At 39.9% G+C, this 20,137-nt stretch overlaps 1 protein-coding gene across 3 annotated transcripts; it reads left to right on the top strand.

The window, feature by feature from the left end:
- Nucleotides 1-368: 368 nt before the first annotated feature.
- Nucleotides 369-18,159, top strand: CCDC34 (coiled-coil domain containing 34). Of its 3 annotated transcripts, none has more exons than XM_041412886.1 (6): nucleotides 369-581; nucleotides 3,750-3,882; nucleotides 6,075-6,182; nucleotides 15,735-15,893; nucleotides 16,349-16,490; nucleotides 17,678-18,158. In XM_041412886.1, exons 1-6 carry the CDS (start codon nucleotides 406-408, stop codon nucleotides 17,890-17,892), a joined length of 933 nt encoding a protein of 310 aa, XP_041268820.1. In that variant the 5' UTR covers nucleotides 369-405; the 3' UTR covers nucleotides 17,893-18,158. The 3 variants fall into 3 exon arrangements, with proteins under 3 accessions (XP_041268820.1, XP_041268837.1, XP_041268828.1); XM_041412894.1 differs by lacking the exon at nucleotides 369-581 and adding an exon at nucleotides 799-920 and having other exon boundaries at nucleotides 17,678-18,159; XM_041412903.1 differs by lacking the exon at nucleotides 15,735-15,893 and having other exon boundaries at nucleotides 17,678-18,157.
- Nucleotides 18,160-20,137: the final 1,978 nt, after the last annotated feature.

The raw sequence follows: 20,137 nt of genomic DNA, 5'->3' as shown, positions 1-20,137 counted from the left end.
TGCAGGAACGTTAAGGAATACAGCACTGCGAGCAGTCGCTATAGATCAGCACAGGCGTGTCAGGGCTCGCCCTGGCGGTGCCAGGCAGGCAGTCCCGGCCCGGGGTGCCTCCGGCAGATCCCAGCGCAGGGAGCCTCGGCTCACCGCTCCCCAGCGGGTCAGGGCTGCCGGTCTCACCCGGTCTTCGCCCGGTGTCTGTCCCCTTAGGCCGTGCCCCGGCCGCAGCAGGCCTGGGCACGGCGGGACGCCAGGGGGCGGCCATGGCAGAGCCGCGGGGGCCGCCGGGAGCGCGGCCGGCCCGCTCCGCCCCGCCGGGGCCCGGCCCTGCCGGCGTCCGTAACCGGGACCGCCCCTGCCGGGCCCGCCCTTGTCGGTAACCGGTGCCGCTCCCGCCGTGGCCCCGCCATGAGCGGCGGGGCCGGCCGCCTGAGCCCGCCGCCCGCTGAGGGCGAGCTCTCCCCCAGCCCCTCGGAGGGCTCGCCGCTCTCGCTCGCGTCCCGCTGCAGCTCCCCGGGCCGTGAGGAGCCGGAGCAGGAGCGGGCGGAGGCTCCCGGAGGCTCCTGGAGCCCGCCGGGCCATAGGTAACGCCTGCGGCAGGGACCGGGCTCCAGGGGCCTCGGGGCTGCCTTGCACTCGCTTCTCTCCGCCGGAGGCAGAAGATTATTTTACATAAATACAGCCTTGTTTGCGGAGATGAGCGCTTTAAGAGCCTTGTTTTTTTTTTTAAGTATTTTGGACAGTCTAAAAGTGCCGGTGAAGTAAAGGAAGGACAGCAGCGCTTCACGGGGTGCAGGTTTCCATGGAGAGCAGTGAAGGAACATGTATCATATTGCGCTTTATTTAAAAGCATTTCTTGAAAAAAGTGCTGGAAGTCCAGGGAAAGAGTGTCCAAGTGTAGCCAGAGGCTTTGGAGTGAAGAGGTCAGCTAGTTCATGATCCCTTCTTTCTGTTTTCCTGTTAGCTCTCTGTGTACTACTTCCCAATGAGCAGTTTTGTTCATGCCCCTTGGAGTTCTGTTGCAGTTTGTTCAAGCTACAACACGTCTGGAGCTTCAGAGGCTGTTGGAAACAGCTCCCAGGTCGGGCCTGTTGCTGCAGTGTTCTCTGGCAGCAGTGAGGTGCAGCTGAAGACAGCCTCTTTTAGGGCCTGAGCTGACAGTCCTGTTAAACCGTGGGCTAAATACACACTGTGCTGGTGTGGGCACTGCTGCTGTGCCTTGCTAAGGGCCCACCTTGTGTTCAAATAGCAGCTTCTGTGTATGGCTGCCAAGATCTCAGAAGTATAATAGTAAAAGCCATTTATTATGCAGCCCCCCATGCACTCTGAATATTGTTGTTGTCCTCTTAAAAGTACACAAGAATTAGCTGGAGGCAGCTGTGCTATGGGAAATGCAATATTTGCAAAAGAAAAAGGGTAAGAGCAAGGCCTTGTTAATGCTGTTAGGCATTTCATGCTTTCATTGTGGATCCAGTGTTATGTTTCTTGTGTCGCCTTAGTGAATATACAACAAACGAGAATCACTGTTCACTGTTATTCATACTTGGGTCTAATCCAAATGTCTCTAGTTTGATTTAAGGTACTTCGAATGAAATGTGCATGTGAGAATAGGTTATTTTAAGAAGTCTATTACTTTAGTTATTTTGAAGAAGTTCATAGCTGCTAGAATTTCAGAAAATGGTCCTGTGAAATTCAAGGGGTGTGTGGTTTAAAATGCATGGTTGGTGTGCCAGGAGAGTGTGACTGGTGGCTGGAATGCACACCAAGGAAGACTGGGTTCTGGTGCAATTGGAGAGCTTCAGACACAGTATTGGATAAGTGTTTCTCCTAACAGGTCTTTATACTGAGCTTGTGTTTTCCTCTGTTTAAGCTTCATTTTGTGTTATTTTTTACCCATGTGCAGTAAGTTTTCAATCTATTACTGTGAATAAATTTTTTTTTACAAGTTGACAGCTTGAATTTCATGAGTACTGATAGAAGAAAAGACATAATAAATACTATTTTTCCTAATTTATTCATTCTCCTAGTACTTTTTCCAGGTTTGTTTAATTTGTCAGTCCTGTTCCACTAGGACTGCAAATCACAAGAATGTATTGAGGAAGTATCCCTGCCCAAAATGTCAAATCTGTACAAAGTTATGGGTTTTTTTTCTGAATGTGAATGTATAATACTTTTGTCCTTTAATGAACTTTCAGAGACTTATTTTCTTAGAAAATGTGTTATTAGGCAATCTTAAGTGGCATCTCTTACTATATGTAAGTGTTTAAAAGCTGTCTTTGTTAAAATTTTGGTCTTTATTAATGCTGTAGCGTAAAAGCCCTGGAGTGCAGCAGAATGTGTGGGGCTGTGCTGGACTGGTGTGTTTGGTCTGTGCTGCTTCTGTCCTTGCATTGTCTGTGTGTCAGGGCGTCCCTGTCAGTTCTGTTACTCTGCATTTCACACCGTGGAAGTGGGTTTGTCTGGGGAAATAAACCTGCTCCAGGTAGGTTTCAGTGTGAATCAGTTACCCTGACCTGATCAGCAAAGTCCTGTTAGGGCAAGCACACATGGGTAAAACAACAGGGAAGAGCAGGACAAAACTGTAACACTGACTTTGTCCCCAAATGCTTTCTAGCACAGAAATGTGTTCTAAAGATGACTGGGACAGAAAATGTTGTGCAATTGAGTGTTGGAGTAGTGCTGTGTCGTGAATATATTGTACTTTTGTATTGATAAAATACAGATGTCATACATTTAAAAATTTTATTTCTGGAGCATTAGCATAATATGCTTGTTGGATGCTTTTTCTGTAGCTTAGGTTCAGCAAAGAGAATTCCTTACTGTAGTGGAGTGTATATGTAGGTAGGTATTTCCAGAGCCTGAACGTCCATAGGAAATAGTAAAGTGAAGTCTAGTTTCATTGCTTGGTTCTCAAGAAAAACTTCTGTGGCAGATAGAAACAAATCTTTTAAAGAAATCTCTTTGCCTGTTTTAAATTTTGCTGACTTGGACCCTAATATACTGTGTTACTTATGAAATAGTACATGTATGGAATATTATAAAAGATATTTGTGACCTGGGGCTAGGATTGCTGCATTATTCATGAGTAAAGAAGTTATGAGTTACTTAGGTAAGAGATCCTATTAAATGTGTAATAGAACCTTGTGTAATACCATCAAGTGTTGTATGCTGGCTGTATTTCTTAAGCACATTTCCTGTGGAAGTGTTTTAAGATGGAAAACTTCCTGGATTGAACAGATGGATTTGTAATGAATGGACTCTTAATGCTGAGGTTGCTTGGTACCATGAATCCACCTGTGTAAGGCTTGAACAAAGAAAATAACATTCTCTGCTTCTGCTTTGCTTTTGCTAAAGACCACTGGCTACAAGGAGCTTCTTGTGACCATGGACAGGATGTTAATGTTAAATCTCTGTTTTTCCTTGGCTTCCATCTGTGAGAAGCAAAGGGACACTTTGATCTTACAGGTGTTCTTTTAGTTTAGTTCCTAAAAGGTAATGTTCAAATCTGTTCCACAGTCTAAATCACTAACAAGCTAGAATTTAGCAAGTAAAATGTAGACTGTGAGGGGGATGGTCAGAGTGTATTATAAATGCCATTTATCCATTAGGATATTACTAAACAAGTAGAAAACTTATGTCATTGTTGTCACATTATGCTATGAAAGAAAAGTACTTTTTCAAGACAGTAACCCTAACTTTTCAATCAAATACATTATAGATAATACTCTCTTCATTTCTTTTTTCTAATTCAGGAGGGCTGAACACTCTGAAACAGCAGGGGGGAGAAAAGTGTCACCTTTGAAAGATAACCTTTCACCATGGGAAGAGTGGTTCATTGGCAAAGAGAAGGAGCTGCGTGCCCGCTTGCAGGCTAGAGCTGCAGAGGTGACTACATCCAGCTCTTCTGATTCTAATAGAAGAGAGCAGACACAGGATTTTCTTTTCCCTGGTTGTAGTTGTTGTGTTTTTTTTTAGTGCTTTAGGCCTCCATAGAGTTGGTGTTTGTCAGTGCTGGCGTGATTCATGTTATGTGCATTTCTTTTGCTGCATGTTATGCTTCATTGAATAATATTTTGTTTATCCAACTGTCAGGTCATGGTTCAATATTAGAAGATTAAAACATGTATGTAATTACTGCCTTGATTTTCATCATGGGTGCATAGGGCTGCATGTAGGTTGCAGAAGAAGATGGGATGTGTGCTGGTTGTAAGTATGCCAAGCTACACTGTTGGTTCTGAGGAACAATGTTGTTACCTGCTTAGCACATCATTTTACAACTGTTTGGTGTCCTTTCCCAGGAAAGGAATCCCCATTACAGCATTTTTTTCCCCCTTGCAGATGAACAGTTCTTGAGAACCAGGGCTGGGTCACAATTAAGTGAGAGCACCCCTATCTTTTCCTGATTACTCTGTTTGTAGTTGCAGTTGGTTAAATTATACCATTGTTGGACATCAAATGGGAAGTATTGGGTAGTGATTAGAACAATCGCATCAAAATTAGATAATTTCTCGCTTTAGTTACTGATTAACTACTTGACCTTGAACGTTTTCCTAGCCTTTCTGGGATTATCTGTCAAGTTTTATGTGGGCTACCTCATGTTGTGTATAAAACACCTACCACTGGAAGGCTCAGGAGCAGAATTTTGCAGGTCAGCAGTACACCAAAGTAGTTTGTTAAACTTGAGGAATATGCTTTGATCCTTTAATCCACATCCACCAAACGTTCCATGACTTCCCGTTTGTATTCTGGATTGGTAATGTCAATGCAAGCTGGCAGATGTCTCTCAACTAAGTATTAAGAACAGTCATAGAACAAGCATTGTTTAAGGCCATGTAGAAAATAGTCATACAGTTTGTAAGATTTTGAAAACATTAGATGTTAAACTGCAGCAAGACAGAGCAAAAACCTTATATTTGGGAGAAAAATATAATCAACATTTTTGTAGGATGCTAGAGGAGAATGAGATATGTGATATTTATACAAAAAAATATTGCTCTGTTGGTATTATAAAAGTGTTCTAAACTGATGTCCCGAGGAACAACAGTGAAGTTCCAAATCTTTTGCTGACATTAGTGCCAAGTCTGCCCTGAAGACTGCCCTGTCAAAAAGGTGGATAAACATTTGGAGTGGAATTAGGTTGGATCTTCTAAGATGCTTAGAGTGCCATCAGCTTTTACAGGAACTAGAATCCCTGCACTACAGGTGTCTTGGAACTCAAAAGCGATATTATTTGGGGTAATTTTGCCTCAATGCAGCAACAACTATATTTTCAAACTGTGTCTGTATTGTGGGTGTTTGAGCTTTCTGTAAGCTTCTACTGATATCCTACTAAACTGAAATTCTGTGTCATAAGAAAGGGGTTCTCTCTGAAACTGACTGCAGTGTAGGGACCATAAAATCAGTTTCATGGAAATAATTCCATCTGTGTTTGAAGGTATGAATTTTCATTGAAAATTAATATTTTGTATTAATGTTACTGTTGGAGAAGCTGGACATCTCAAATTGTCTCCTTAGTTATGTTCTTTCTTTATTAACTTCACTGGAGAGATACAAATGGTTGCATATATACTATGTCATGTCCATATACTTGGAAAATTTCTTCTCACCTTCAAATTAAAACTCCTGTTTGAAAATTTGCCAGAATCTGCAATAATTTTGTCTTTAGTAAGCCTTGGGTTAAGCCCTAAAGTTCTAGTAGTTCTGATACTAAAACTCACAGGTGAATAATATTTCACTTAGCTTTTCATACCATCCACTGTGCAGAGCAATACACAGTGTAAATTTTAAATATTGTAGGAGAGTACTGCTGCAAATTAAGAGTCTGCTGACTAAAAAGGCATTTCAATAAACTGAGGAATGATTTGATGTATTTCCAGTTAATATCCTAAAAATGATATATTTTCATTAACTGTATTTCATACTATTTCTATGTTGACTGCCATTCTTCTTCTCCAAAATCTTAGTGAAGGAAAATATACCAAAATCTAATGCTTACATTGCTTTAACTGCAGCACTACTGCCAGCATTGCTGTAAATGGTCACCGCAGATTTGAAATGTATCCTTTTTTTGTAATTAGGAAATGAGTAAACAGCTTGAGGAAATGAAGCAAAATCAAGAATGGGAACGAAGAAAAAGGATAGCTGAAGAGAAACACAAGGAATGGGTCCTAAAAAAGAGAGAAGAGGTAAATATTGCATTGACTGGAAATATTCTAGTACATGGCGTGCTTGAGTAAGCCTGTGTAAAATTTACTCAGTCTGTTTGCCATGTTTTCAGTTTGCTGAGTAAATGGCTGCTTTAATTGAAAATTATAAAAACATGCCAAAGCAGCTAAACATTTTTTCAAGATTGATTTTTTTTTTTTCCTGTGGGGTACAAAGGGATTTGTTTTCTGAATAGTCACATAATTGACAGCGAGTGTATATCTATGCAGTAGCCTTCTGCTGATGACAGCAGGGGTTTTGGTCTTCAGTGCACCCAGAATTCCCAAGTTCAGTGCCCAAACATTTTTTGGGTAAGTGTACATCTTGACTGTGTGCAATGTTTTGTACACCAGGCAGAGCCAGAAGAAGGATTTAGTTAAATACCACCACGGGTAGGAAGGAGTATTTACCACAGGATGCGGTTTAGGGGGGGTAACTGAGGTGTGGGGCAGATTGAGGGAACTGTCAGTAGACACAGTTAGCAATTGGGAATTCCTTCAGCCAGTAAGGAATTTCTGGGTGGGATTAAAAGGCTTTTGAGTTCTCTTGAGGGAGTGCCTGAGTCCAGGGTGAGAAACAGCCAGAGTGCTGATCTCAGTGGGGCTGTGTGACAGCTGTGTCACAGCTGGTGAGCACGTGCCCTGGCTGGCAGCAGTGGGAGCCCAGGGCGTGTTTCGTGTGTTCACAGTCCCGTGGTCTGCAGCAATACCAGCTGCTCACTGCATTCACTTCTGCTTCTGAGCAAAAGCAGGTGAAAATTCACCCAAAATATCGCAACAGCACTAGATGGGTGGGGTGGGCAGGCTTCCTACATTTGTGTTCATGGTTTTAGAGCTCCTTCAGATTCAGCCTAGATGCAGTAGAATAATATATATTTGGATCTAACCTAATTCATCTTAGTCTTAATGCTGGTTGGATAATTGGCAGAAACCTTCTGCAGAACCTATCCTGCTCTATTAATTTCTTATGATTTATATTACTAATTAAAGTACACAAGTAAAAGTAGATTTATTTTTCAGCTTATACAATTCTATTTTCCTCTTCCAAAATGAAATCTAAATGAAAATTAAATTCTGGGTGTCTGTAACTATTCATTGGCTTGAAGGAGTTGGTCTGCCTCTTAAAATAGTTTTAGTTCAAAACCAGAAGTTTTCCTTCTGTCTCCTCCTCCTACTACCTCCTTTAGCTTCCATAAATTTCTACTTATTTGGATTTTCCTTGGAACTTTGTGGATTTAGTGGTTATCAACTTATATTCTGTTGTCAGTGGGATTAGGAGGTCATTTTTATGGTAATTGCACCAGCCCAGAGGACAGGAGAAAAAACATGCTTGTGTCTGGACTTTATCAAATTATGTTTTGGAAGCATAGGATCATCCTTAGAGCAAGTTTTTAGAAAAAAGTAAGCTGATTTTTATTTAAATCAGATGATTCGTTGGCTAGTCTTTCCTATAAACCACACTCAAATCAAGGATAAACTGAATTTAAAAGCTTAGCTGTCCATAGGATATTAACATTTGTGCTGTGTAGATTGTTCCACCTCAAGTTTCTGCAAGATTATTTGTGGATTTGGATACAGACTGAAGGACAAATATGTCAGTACAGTGACTAAGATGTTTAAAGGCGCATCAGGATTTCACCTGTAGCTGAGGTAAGAGTCGTGAGCACTGACATTTGATATCACTTTTTTGAGGAGTGTGTATCTCCTGTTTTTAAAAAACTTCATTTCCTCATAGAAGTATCCGAAGATGCTTCTTGGGGCAAAGCTTGCAGTATTTTTCACTGAAATTTGCATTAGGCACTCACCTTTTTGAAGCTCAGTTACTTGTTCTGAGCCCTGTGTGCAGGGAGCAGAAAGTGCTTTATTTAGAAGAGACAGTGCTTTCAGGGACCTTACCTCTGTAATCCCCACAAGCCTGTGTCCTGTCCCATTGCTCAGTACTGAAGTGATAAAGAAAGGAGGGCACATGTGAGCACACGTGAAACTTCTTCCTTCATCTTGAGCATCCAGCACCAGGAGACACTGCTGGAACTGTCTGTGTACTGGGAATGTGAGAGATGCTCGTGTCAGAATTAAAATGTTTGCATATGCATAAGAGAATTCTGGTTTTCTGTATGTCAAGCCAGTATTCTTGCATGGCAGTTATTGTTGTGATGCTCTCTTTAGCTGTTAAATATGGTCCTTTAGGGTGAGGTTAGGAAGCAAAGCTTAAACACTGTTTTTGTTCACTACTGGTTTTTTTATTATTTAATATAAATTTAAAAATATATGCTGTTGTGTTTTTTTATGCTTCTAATTATTTTGCAGAAACTATTTTTGAAAGTAAAGGAATCCTAGCTATTTAGTGTTCCTCTATGTAAATACTTTTGTGGTTCTTAAAGGTGGTAAATGAACTAGAAGTAATATTTTGAAATACGAGCTATCAAAGAACATGGAAGCCATGAAATATGTTTGTAGAAATATTTGTTCATGGCAGCATTTTTCAGCTCACTAGGAATTAAAAGATTAATAAAACCAGTTTTTAGGCACTATCTTGGAGCTGATAATGCCTTCACAATTTTCAGTTAGATACTGGATCCCTCCTGGACAAAAATAGTCTTACTTTCTCTCCCTCTTAAAGTTGAGCCATTTGTGGGCAAACAGTAAATTGTCTGTTGACTTTTTGGCAAGTATCAATTGAAATATTTTAACTCTAAAATAATGCTAAGCATGCTTTTGATTCCAGAAGAAAAATGAACATAACATGATGTTTTATGTAACTAAAATGTTTATTTCTGAGTTACTGTTAGCTTTAGTGATAAAATGAAGTGGCTGTGGTTGTAAATGCTGAGCAAGTAAGTTTGGTGTTGAGTTCCTGTTTTATGTGAATTTGTGTTGTGAAGTCTGTTTCATTCCTATCATCAGCTGTGGGACTGAACACTTTAGTAAGGTAATTTCGGTAAGGTACCTGTAATTGTGGAATTGCAGATTTCAAATCAAAGTATGAAAAGCTTTTGAGAAATGCATTGTGAATTCATAAGCTGTGAAGAACCTGTAAACTGCCATGACATTTTAATTCTTTATCATTGTCATCACAGTCAGAACCTCTTAGGAATTATTGCTGAATAAAATACTAGGATTAAAGCTCAGGCCTGATGACAACAGCTTTTTGATGGCATATTAAAAAAAATCAGCTCTGATGCAGTGCACTCTACCTTGTACAGTCTAATATGGTATCTTGAAATCATACTTAATCCACCTTTACTGGCTCTGCAAAGCTGCTGCATTTTTACAATGTCAGTAGAGCATGAACTTAGAAATACCTGGAGTACCCAATTCGTATATATACGTGAGTGTACATATAAGTATTTATATTATTATGGTTTTGGGTTAGCACCAGGAGGCAGCTGAGACTCCCCTTGCTCCCCCAGCTTTTCTTGCTGAGCAGGATGGTCTGGGATTTCCCTTGGGCTGGGGGCTGTCAATTCTGGCTGTGCCCCCTCCCAGCTCCTCCTGCACCCCCTGACTGTGCCCTGCTGGCATGGGGTGAGAGGCAGGAAAGGTCTTGAAGCTTTATCAGCACTGCTTAGTGATAACTTGTTATCACAAACTATATTTTGTTCTCAAACCCAAGCACAGCACAGCAGGAGCTGCTGTGAAGAAAATTAACTCCATCCAAACCAAAACCCAGTACATGTGTTGTGCATGTGTTTGCAACAGTGACAGAAATCCCCAAAGAGGAATACTTGCATTCAAAAATAACTGCAATTCTGAAACTCATTTTGTTAACATCCCTGTATTTAATGTTTGCATGTAATTTTTGTCCTGTAATAATGTGATACCTAGCAAAGTTGTAACAGCACAAGTAGTGAAGTTAGAATTTTCCCATTAGAAAAACCCATTATTCTAATAGCAATCTAAAATTGACTGTAGCATTTCTAATAATTTCTGCATTGTTGAATAGAGAATGAGGCAACAAATTTATTTTTCCTATAAAAGTAAATATTACCAAGCAGGCATTAAAGATGGAATTTGGATGTTCAACAGTTTTTATTGTTCTGTATTTTTCAATAAGTCCACTTACTGAAAAATAGAATTTGTAATGGAAACTAGGTACAGGATGGAAAAGTTCTGTTGGAATGTTTTTTCATGGAAAATTTTGTTCTTTCCATTTACTGTGCTGTTGGCTGATAGCCTTTATGAGAAGCAAAAAGCATTAAGGAGTATATGAAAGCCTAGAACCAACACAGTGTGCAGTAATAAATGACAGTGTTCTTGGAGCAGACTTCCCTTTTTGGTGTGCTGGTTCCTCCAGAAGAGACACCTTACACCAAAGGCTTTTTGTTTAATGTCTCTTTTATCTCAGCATGGTTTTAATACAGAGCACAGATTGTTCCACAGCTTGAGCATGACTTTCAAGTTCAAAAGCTGTGCTTGCTCATGCTCTCTGTCTTTCATCCAATGGGTTGTTAATGATTTTGTGAGGAAGGTAGCACTCCCACAGAAGGGGTGGAGAATCCTGTCATGCCAGCCTGCAGCTTGGGGACATGTTAATTGGAATCTCCTCTGGCAGAAAGGTGATGAAATCCAGATCTTCCCTGTCTAGATTAATATTCTCACAGCTGAACTGTTGTTGAGTCAAACACTGGTTGCTAATGGAGAGCCTAATGTACTATGTTTTTTGCTGACAGTTTAGACTTGAAAGAGATGCTAAGATGTCCACTTGTTTAAGACTGAACCCTTTCAAGAAGTGTTTTTTGTGAGGGAAGCTGCTAGTAGAAATGCTTTCCAGTCATGACAACCAACTGCATTTAAGAATTAAAATTTTGTTTATGTACCTAAGTCTGTCTTTACATATCTAAATATTTGTTTTGAGTCTTAATTTCTTAAGGTGGTTTGTTTTTTTTTTTTTTTTTTTTTTTTTTTTTTTTTTTTTTTTTTTTTTTGTTTTTTTTTTTTTGTTTTTTTGGCATATTGTGGGTCTTTTGCTCTCTGGACCTGAAAAGTCTTTACACAGAATTTTTCTGTGGTGTCATGCGTGACCAATGCCATGGTTATAATTTCAGGTTGTACCTGAATCTTAATCTCCTTTAGATTGCTGTAAGTAGAATGAACTAATTTCTCATGTTGAGTGTTAGAATGAGTTTTAGACAGTGTTTTGGAAGAGGAATTCAGTGTGACAGGTGAATATGAGTGCTCAATTATTTCAGCAGCATTTGTGGAATCCACATTCTTCTGAAGATCCCAGGAGTGTTCCAGGAACAAGTACACTAAAACTTTTTGCTTGTCACATGCATTGAGTCCCCACGTGAAATGAACACAGTTTGGGAGAAAGATGCAGTAATTCTCCAGTTCCTAGACTGCAGTGGGGTCTGCCATGACTCTGTGGACTTGAGCAGTAAATTGGTATAACCCAGCTTGTCAAGAGCCATCTGCAGCTCAGGCTGTTGCTGATCTCCTTCGTAGCCTCTTGTTGTTTTCACATGGAGATTCTAGAGAGATTAGAGAAGTATTCATGTGGGCTAGGCCTGGTCATTGAGTTGTGTTATGGGGCAAAGTTGAAAAGATAATTACAGCTGTCTGAATGATTTCCAAGACTGCCAGAAGTGGTTGATGTCCACAATTATTATGAGGATAAACAAGTAAATTAGGATGTGTCTTCTGATGTTGGCAATGTGGGCTTTTCCTGTTTTTTGCCATCGGTCAGCATTAACTGATGCTAGAATATGCTAGCCAAGATGTCAGCAAACAGCTGTGAAGTAGAACACTTATCTGTGAAAAGAAACATGTCACATTCTGCAGATGATAAGATGGAAAGGATTGTTTTGAGAAGTATCTTAAAAATACCAATCACATCATTAGTTTCTGGAAATACTTCCACTCAGGGACAGTCCACACAGAAAATGCAGAACAGAAAGCTCCTCTGCACTTTGCACATTCCAGCCGCTCGATTGCTCAGTGATGTGAAAATACAGATATACATATTCTAGTAGTTTTCTTCCAGCTGGATATAGTGCCTCTGTTTCAAAAGCAGTTAGGATTTTTTTTTCCCTGCGGGGAAAATCATTTGCTCTTCTTACCTTCTGTCAGGACACTACTTCAAGTCTTTAAATCCTTTGACCATTCACCATATCTGTGTAGGTCTGATTTTTCTGGAGAAGATAAATGCTGTTGGCAGAGTCACCATCACATCTTTGTGGGACAGGTGATTTGTGTGGGGTGGGGGATTTCCAGGGACTCACCTAAGCCAGGCTTCATTGCGTTCTGAGACCTGATGGAATCACAGCGCAGAGCACTGAACCTTCAGGGTGGATTTGTATCCTTTCTCCTTGATCATGTGCTTGGCCAGGGTGGCAGGAGAACAAGCCTTTCTTGCAGTGAGTAATTGAATGTTTTGCAATCAATACCTTAATTTAGGTAATACCCACAACCATGTAGCAGTATATGTAAATTTACTGGGGTTTAGTGAATAGATTGTGACTGTTTTGAACACAAGATCAAAGAGAATTTTTAAAACCCAATCTAAACAACACCAAGCATAAACAAGAAATTTCTTCCTTCACATATACATGGAAGAAAAGGAAAAGAAGGAATGACATGGATGTTAATATGCACATTCATAGCATTTTTGATAGACTTTTGTAATGAGGATGGGAAAAAAGCTGGGACAGTCAGGGTGACAGAAGCTTGACATGGAACAGGTTACTAAAGCTGGGGATGTGGTCTACACTAAATTTATGAAGGAAAATCTGTTCTGATTTTGGGAGAAAGAGGAAGCATTTCTGGTTTGTCTGCAGAAAAATTTCTAGGCAGTGTAAAGTCTGTAATTCTGCAGGGAGTCCCCCTGTCTTAGGGATGTCTCACTGGAAGTAAAACTTAGCAATAGTTGTGTGGTAGTGTGTGTGGCACACACACTCTTTCATGGTACTGTGTGTGGCATGTTATTGTTTACATAGGACCTAATTTAACTTTGAGTCAGCCTAGAGAGTAGCTAGACTCATCTGGGTATTGTGATTTAAAACAGATAAGTTAAGAAGCTTCCCTGCCTTGCTTTTATAGTATTTAGACAGATTTTTCGTCTACTTTCTGCTTGTAATGGTTTTCCATTATGGAACCATTCCCCTAGGTATGGAAGTAGCCCTTTTTTTTTTTCAGTTTTCTCCTATATTTATTTTCATGTGTTTTATACAATAAACCCTTAGCTAAAGGCTGTAGTTTTGGGTGATCCTTAGTTTTGTAACTTACTTTCACGTACACTAGAGGTAAGTCAGCAAAAAACAAAATGTGCAAAATCTTTATAAGCCGCCTTCTCCCATAGTTTAACTCACTGATTTCACAGATATCTCTCATGTACCTTAATGCTTTTTATGTGTCCCAGAAAGCATTGTTTCAGAACTGGAGTTGTTGGCGCATTTGTGGAGTATTTAATGATGAAGAGACAGAGAAACAGCTCTGAATAAAAGAGATTGAGATGAATTGTAGACAAAGAAGGAGGGAAAGCCTAGACAGTTGGTTATTTGTTTTTTTTTCAGGAAGGAATTGGAATGTATTAATATTTGACCATTTTCCCTATGCTACAAAACAGATTAAGCTGATATTTGCTAGAATGTGTTAGAAGTGAAATGGAAAAAACCCCACCGAACAAGGAAAAAAATCAAGGAGAAAATCGAGCTAAAAAGCTAGTTGTAGTTGTTTTGTGAAATTGTGTCCACAAAGAAGTCTTCATTGTCAAATAAGAATATTTGACAAGAGTATGCCAGAGCAGTACTACTGAAAGTATCCTTATCATTTTAGGTGAAGCAACATCCCCCTTGGAGATGATGGCAGATGGAGCTACCAAAGCCTAGCTTGTAACAGGGGGTGGGTGGGGGGCAATGCCACAGTGCCTGGTACAGCTGCTGGTGGTGAAGCTGCAGTCATGCTCCTGGTGCTGGCAAGCAGAGCAGGACACAAACTCCAGTGGTTCTGGAGTTCCAGTTCTTCTTTCCTGGCAGAAATCAGCTAAGTGTGCTGCTAGATAAGCTGAGCTTTTTATTCTCAGTGCTGCTTTATTGCATTGCTGGTGGTTTTGGTGTGGGGGCACAAGCACTGGGCCAGCAGGTTTAGACCATACTGTTCAGACCAGGCTGAGGGAATTGTGCTGCTCCCCAGCTGCAGTCTTATGGCTTCTGCATCATTATGCATAATTGAAGTTTCCATAAGTGCAGTAACCCTGGGAAAAAGGTGGGGGAGAGCTCTAGATTTCTGCCTTTTTGTTCTTTTAATGGGAAAAATGGTAATAGATAATGATGGAATGGGAATATATTTCTGGTTTTCTTGAGAATGTGTTTTTCCCATATTTTATTTATTTATTATAGTTTGCAGCTGTAGTTCTAGCCATTCATATCCATACTGCCAACTGTAATAATTCTGAGTCAGTATGAGTTTCTGCTGAGGTACAACTCTCCTTTGTTCAAGAGGACTGTGCAGGGAAGTGTATAAGTAGATTTCTTAAAAGAAAAACAACATACTTTTTCAACAGCTCTTTTCTATTAAGGGGAAACTGGTCTTTAGTCTTGTGCCTCTCTTCCAAGTCATGTGCACAGCTTGTCTGGTAGATTTCTGCTTCTGCACATATATGCAGCTGCTTCAGAGCGAAGTGAGTTAAGCAGAACTGGAATCAATCAGTAGATTCCAGACACTTCATAAGGGTTACAAGGAACAGAAATGAGAGCTATTGGCACTCTTTAAATGAAAATATCTCCCTCTCCAGACCAAGCAAAGGCCAGTGGATATATGGTTGTTTGCTTAGAGAAGGATCCTCAGAACACTGTTGTTGGATACACACACACTGAAAAGATGTAGAAGTGAGTGACGCCTCTGGTGTGTTCTGTGTTCCAAATCATACAGGCAGCAATTTCACTTTACCCTCAAGTTACCATTTTGCCTACCCCAGAATGTGTTTTCTCATTTTCCTTTTCATAATTTGAAGAGGAGAATTGTGTGGTTTGATTTATTGAAGTAGTCCCTATGTGAATAAACTAAAGGGTATAAAATACTTAAGAGAACACCACAAAATATGAACTGTATTTTTATATGAACTTTTTTATTGTTTAATTTGTGCTGAACTGTGCTGAACAATTGCATATCTCAGCGACCCTTAGAAAGGGGCAGTTTACCTGACTTGCATTTGTAGTTTGCTCTAGAATCACTGACAAGTAAAGCTAACACACGACTGTTGAGAATTGCAACATGTATTTCATTCCCAGAAATATTTAGATATGTCTAAAGTTATTAAAAAAATCTCTGAATAAATAAAATATAGCAGTAAACCTGAGGAGATCTGAAAGTAAAATTTTTATAGTCTTTTTTGACAAGTTTGTATGTCTGTCGTGCCTGGAATCTAGCAGTGAATAGGTTCTGATTTCAAAAAGCTTATAGCATCATAGATTTTTTCATGTTTATGATAATTTCTTTTGTAATTGTGTAATAAAATTTACTGTATTCCTCAAAAGAATTGCTCATTGAAATATACTAAAAAATTTCTATTCTGTTTCTTTGATGTGTTTCACATAGGAAAGAAGAGAAAGGAAACGAAAACTGAGCAAAGAAATGGCAGAAAAAGCAACAAGGGAACTAGAAAAAATGCAGTTAAAAGAAAAGGCTGACGTAAAGTATAAAGAATGGTTAGAGAAGAAGAGAGCTGAAGAGGCAGAAAAGAAGAAAAAAGAGAAGGTGTTAATGAACTGATCATTTATTTGGATGGAGTTACTTACTCTGCAACTTATTGCAGATTCAGATTTGATATATTCAGATCTGGCATTGAATGTATGGACATCAAATGGCAGTGTTGTACATGAAGAAAAGTCTTTCAGGAGATACTGTGTTAGTGCATTAAAGGCACTGTGGTATGGTCAGCAAAGTAAGATGCATATTAGTGCATTTTTGTTAATAGCCCTTGATATTTTTTTTTCAGGCAAACACTGGAGTAACATGGAGGTTGGGTGTTGGGGTTTTTTTTCAGTCTTAAACCAAAAAATGCATATTTTCCATTGTTAGGAAAAGATGCTTGTATTTGAAGAAATACTTGAATTGTATTCAGCAGTCTGGAAATGGGCAAAAAATTATATACTGTTTTGTGTATATTGTACAGGACTTTGTCTAGGAGTACCTTTTTTTTTTATTTCTAGGAAAAAGAAAAAGAACGGGAGGCTGAGCAACAGGAGAAGAGAATAAGATCAGAGAAAATCTTTAAGGAATGGCTGCAAAATGCTAGAAATAAACCACAACCTGCTTTAAATGGTTATGGTTTCCCACATGGGAGGTCTACAGGTTTGTATGTACAGTACAAATATGAAGTGACTTGGGTTTGTGGTTCCTTCCTTCCAGTATTTTAGTGTAAAATGAAGGTTGTTTAAGACACTCATCTAATACCTAGTATTGGCACACAGGAATGGTTACTTATACTATGCTATAAGTCAGGGAAACAGATTGAGACCTTTTGTGTCTTTGCTTTTTGTTTATTTATTTATTGGGAGGAAAATTACATCATTTGAGATAATGTGGCATACCAAAGGATGATTTTATCTGATTTTTCTTACCAGGCATAGGAATCACTAGAGCAAAGTACTGGGTCCTGTGAAGCAAATTATTTATTTCATTGTCAAGTTAGTTTTTGTGTTACAGAAGGTGTGTGTCAGCACATCTGAATCCCCCTTAGAAAAGAGGTGGGGTTTTGAGACACACAGGAACAATTAGAAGCTGAAAGAAGTCCTGTCTGAAAAAGGAGACAGGGGCATCAACCTGTGTTCTGAGCTAAAATTTCCTTTTTGTTTTGCTTTTCACCTGCATTGCACCTCCTTGGCTTCTGTAATCCTGTTCCATTTTTGTTTGAAAACGTCTTATTTTTCTATGCAACTAAAATAACTGCTTCTATTTGACTTTGCAACAGAAATAGTTTTGAGACCAAAATTCTGATCTCTGAACGTTTAAGAGACAGGGATCTCTGAATGTTTAAGAGACAGGTATAAAGACAGGTGAATAACCTTTACTCTTCTGCTTACATTCATTTGTAAATAGTTATATACCTTGTCTTCCTGTTTTGGTTGGACCTGCATTACATGCTGACAGCTGCAATCATTTATTGAAATGATTTTTGAAATATATTTGTATACTCACTTGTGTCATTCAGTATAGTGTATTACAGACTTTGAAGTGCATGCATTATGTGGTTGGGTAAAACAAAGCAGCCAATTTGTAGACTTTGACAGTTTTTAAAAAACACAAAGGACTGAGCATTCAACCTGCTTATTATTTAAGTAGAGGTGAAGAATATAAAAAAACAAAAAGGTAGAATGGTTATTGTTTTGGATCACTTTAATTATGTGATGTGCCTGTGCTGCCTTTATCTGAAGATGTTGTGTTGTATTTAGTCCAGATAATTATTATCACTGCTTGCATTGGCAAGCTTGTAGTGTAAATATTCCTTCTCAGTTATGTGTATTTTCTAAATGTTTCAGGGAGTGCTGATAGAAATTTGTATCCAGCTCCAGCATATTGTAACCCCATTCCCTGGAAGCCGGTACATGTGCCTCCCCCAAAGGAAGACAGAGTTCTCACCATGAAGAAGAGTCAGAGACCTGTATCTTGTCAGCCACATGCAGCTTTACCAGTGGTGTTTTCTAAGCCCAGGAGTAACCCTTGTACTGGATCCCTGTGCAGAAAGAAGTTATAGTCCAGAAAAAATGTCCTTACAATCTTGACCATAAATGTGACCTTCTGTGTAGTTACATGTCCAGTGCAGATTGCTTTGTGTCTTTTTTTTTTGTTTTCCATTTTTATAAGCAGGTTTTGTGTTTACTGCTAGTTGACCAATCAGGCTTTTGATGTTTTTTTTCTATATTGCATTTTAGTTTAAAAAAAAAGAAGATTAATTGTAATGGGACTGTACCTCGATGCCAATAAAATGCACAGGCTTGTTTTTTCCTTTCTTGTTGTTAAAGTTCTTTTGTATATGTAAATATTCTTTTGGGCAACAGTATTAACTAGGTTATTTTAAAGATAATTTTCATTTGTAACAAATTGTTTTGTTTGAATTTGTAACAATTTTTAAAACAGTTACTGGCTTAATGCAGAAGGAATTGGCGTGCCTCAGCTCCAGGGTTACCATGTCACTGTGATGACAGAGATACAGTGGGATAGCTGGAGTGCTTCCAGGAATGGATGTGGGCACTTTAGGGAAGCACAGGATCTTTGCTGGCCCTGATGTACAAACCAAGGACATCAGGTCAGGGGTGTGAGGTTTGGTGCCAGTGATGACAGTCTGTGGGGTTTGGTAGGGTGCACCTGAGGGTGCTGAGGAAGTGGCACATGCCACTGTAAGGATACTCTCTGTGATCTTTGAGGGGCCTGGTGATGAGGGGAGGTTCCTGAGAGCTAGGAGGAAGCGAGTGTCAAGCCAGCCTTCAGGAGGGAGTGTGTGCAGGAGTGCAGGCCAGCAGTCAGCCTCTCCTCAGTCACCTGGACAGCTGATGGATGTGGCCAGTGCAGCCAGCAGCCTCCTGGGCTGCAGAGGAGGAGTCTGTCCCCTGTACCGTAACTGGGAGACCACACTTGGAGTGCTGGGCCTGTTCCTGGGCAGGAATGTGCCAGGAAAAACTGACACTGATGTTCTGGAGCAAGCTCAGTGAAGGGCCACAAAGGTAATGAAAGGATTGCAGCACCTGACAGAAGGTGAGAGAGCTGTGACTGTTCAGCATGAAGGAGAGAAGGTCCAGTAACATCTGAGCAATGTCTGTAAATCCCTGACGGCTGGAGAGAGAGCAGACTCTCCTCAGTAGTGCCCAGCGAGAGGAGACGAGGCGGGGACTGGAAATCAAAATACAGGAAATTCCATTTAAACATGGGGCAAAAATGTTAACAGGAAGAGTCATCAAATGCTGGAAAAAATTGGCCAGTGGTGTTGTGGAGTTTCCATTCTTGGACATACTCAAAACCTGACTGGACATAGCCCTGAGAAAACTTCTCCACTTGGCCCTCTATTGAACAATAGAGTTGGACTAGACCATTTCTAGAGATCCATTCCAATCTCAACAATTCTGTTATTAATGGTGAAAAGGAAAAAGCAGAAATAAAAGACTTATTTTTCCTGTTGTAGTTGTATCACTTTGAGAAATACCTTGTTATCATTAAAAAGTTATAGTATTAAAAAGTATATTGCAAATTATGAAATTTATGTGGTAAGAAAACACAGTCACATTCTGGAATGTAAGAGTTCTGTTGATCTAGTTCTGGGCTTAATATTATATTTTAATTTCTTCATGTCAAGTTTATACCTCATAGAATACTTATACCATTACTTTGGGTGAATCAGTTTATACAATATGCCTGTGTCTGTTCTTTCTAGATAGCGGAAAATGCTAACAAGACTGCAACACCTTACAGTTGCACTGATAGATTATTTGGTTTGTGTTTGCATTCAGACTTACACCAAGTTTTAATTTTACTGTATGCATTTAGGAGAAGTCTGGCATCTGTAAAATACATGAAACATCAAACTGTGTTTCTGGTAAGTAGAAGCACACAGAATACTGCACATTGTCTTCAGGATGTAGAACTCTGTGTCCATCTTTTTCTAGAGTTATGTTGTTGTAGGCACACAGTTGGTGGTGATTGGGAGTGGGGCTGATCCCTAATTGATCCCTAATTGGCTCCAGCTATGCAGCACAGGTGAATGCTATTGAAGGTGAGGAGCCATGGAGTGCCCAGGGGTGCTGCCCAATCCCACAGGGAGCAGAGGGCACACAGCTGCACTGCATCAACAGCAGGGCACAAAAGGTGGTAAGCAGATGCTCAAAACCTTCTCTGGTGTCGGTGGTGGCCTGTATATTGGTGGTTCCCGTATATTGGTGACCCCAGCATGATTTGGGGTTTTGCTGTAGGGTGAGTTGGAGCCGGAGCCCAGTGCAGCCTTGAGAGCA

This window comes from Onychostruthus taczanowskii, unplaced genomic scaffold (assembly GCF_017590055.1).
Source record: "Onychostruthus taczanowskii isolate IOZ18803 unplaced genomic scaffold, ASM1759005v1 scaffold101, whole genome shotgun sequence".
Taxonomy (NCBI): Eukaryota; Metazoa; Chordata; class Aves; order Passeriformes; family Passeridae; genus Onychostruthus; species Onychostruthus taczanowskii.
This window is presented reverse-complemented; position numbering and strand designations above follow the sequence as displayed.

Bases quoted from the DNA above. Each gene is read 5' to 3' on its own strand.
- CCDC34 (XM_041412886.1), top strand. From the start codon at position 406: ATGAGCGGCGGGGCCGGCCGCCTGAGCCCGCCGCCCGCTGAGGGCGAG. The intron at 582-3,749 runs GTAACGCCTGCG...TTTCTAATTCAG, and splicing joins TGGAGCCCGCCGGGCCATAG to GAGGGCTGAACACTCTGAAA. The intron at 16,491-17,677 runs GTTTGTATGTAC...TAAATGTTTCAG, and splicing joins CCCACATGGGAGGTCTACAG to GGAGTGCTGATAGAAATTTG.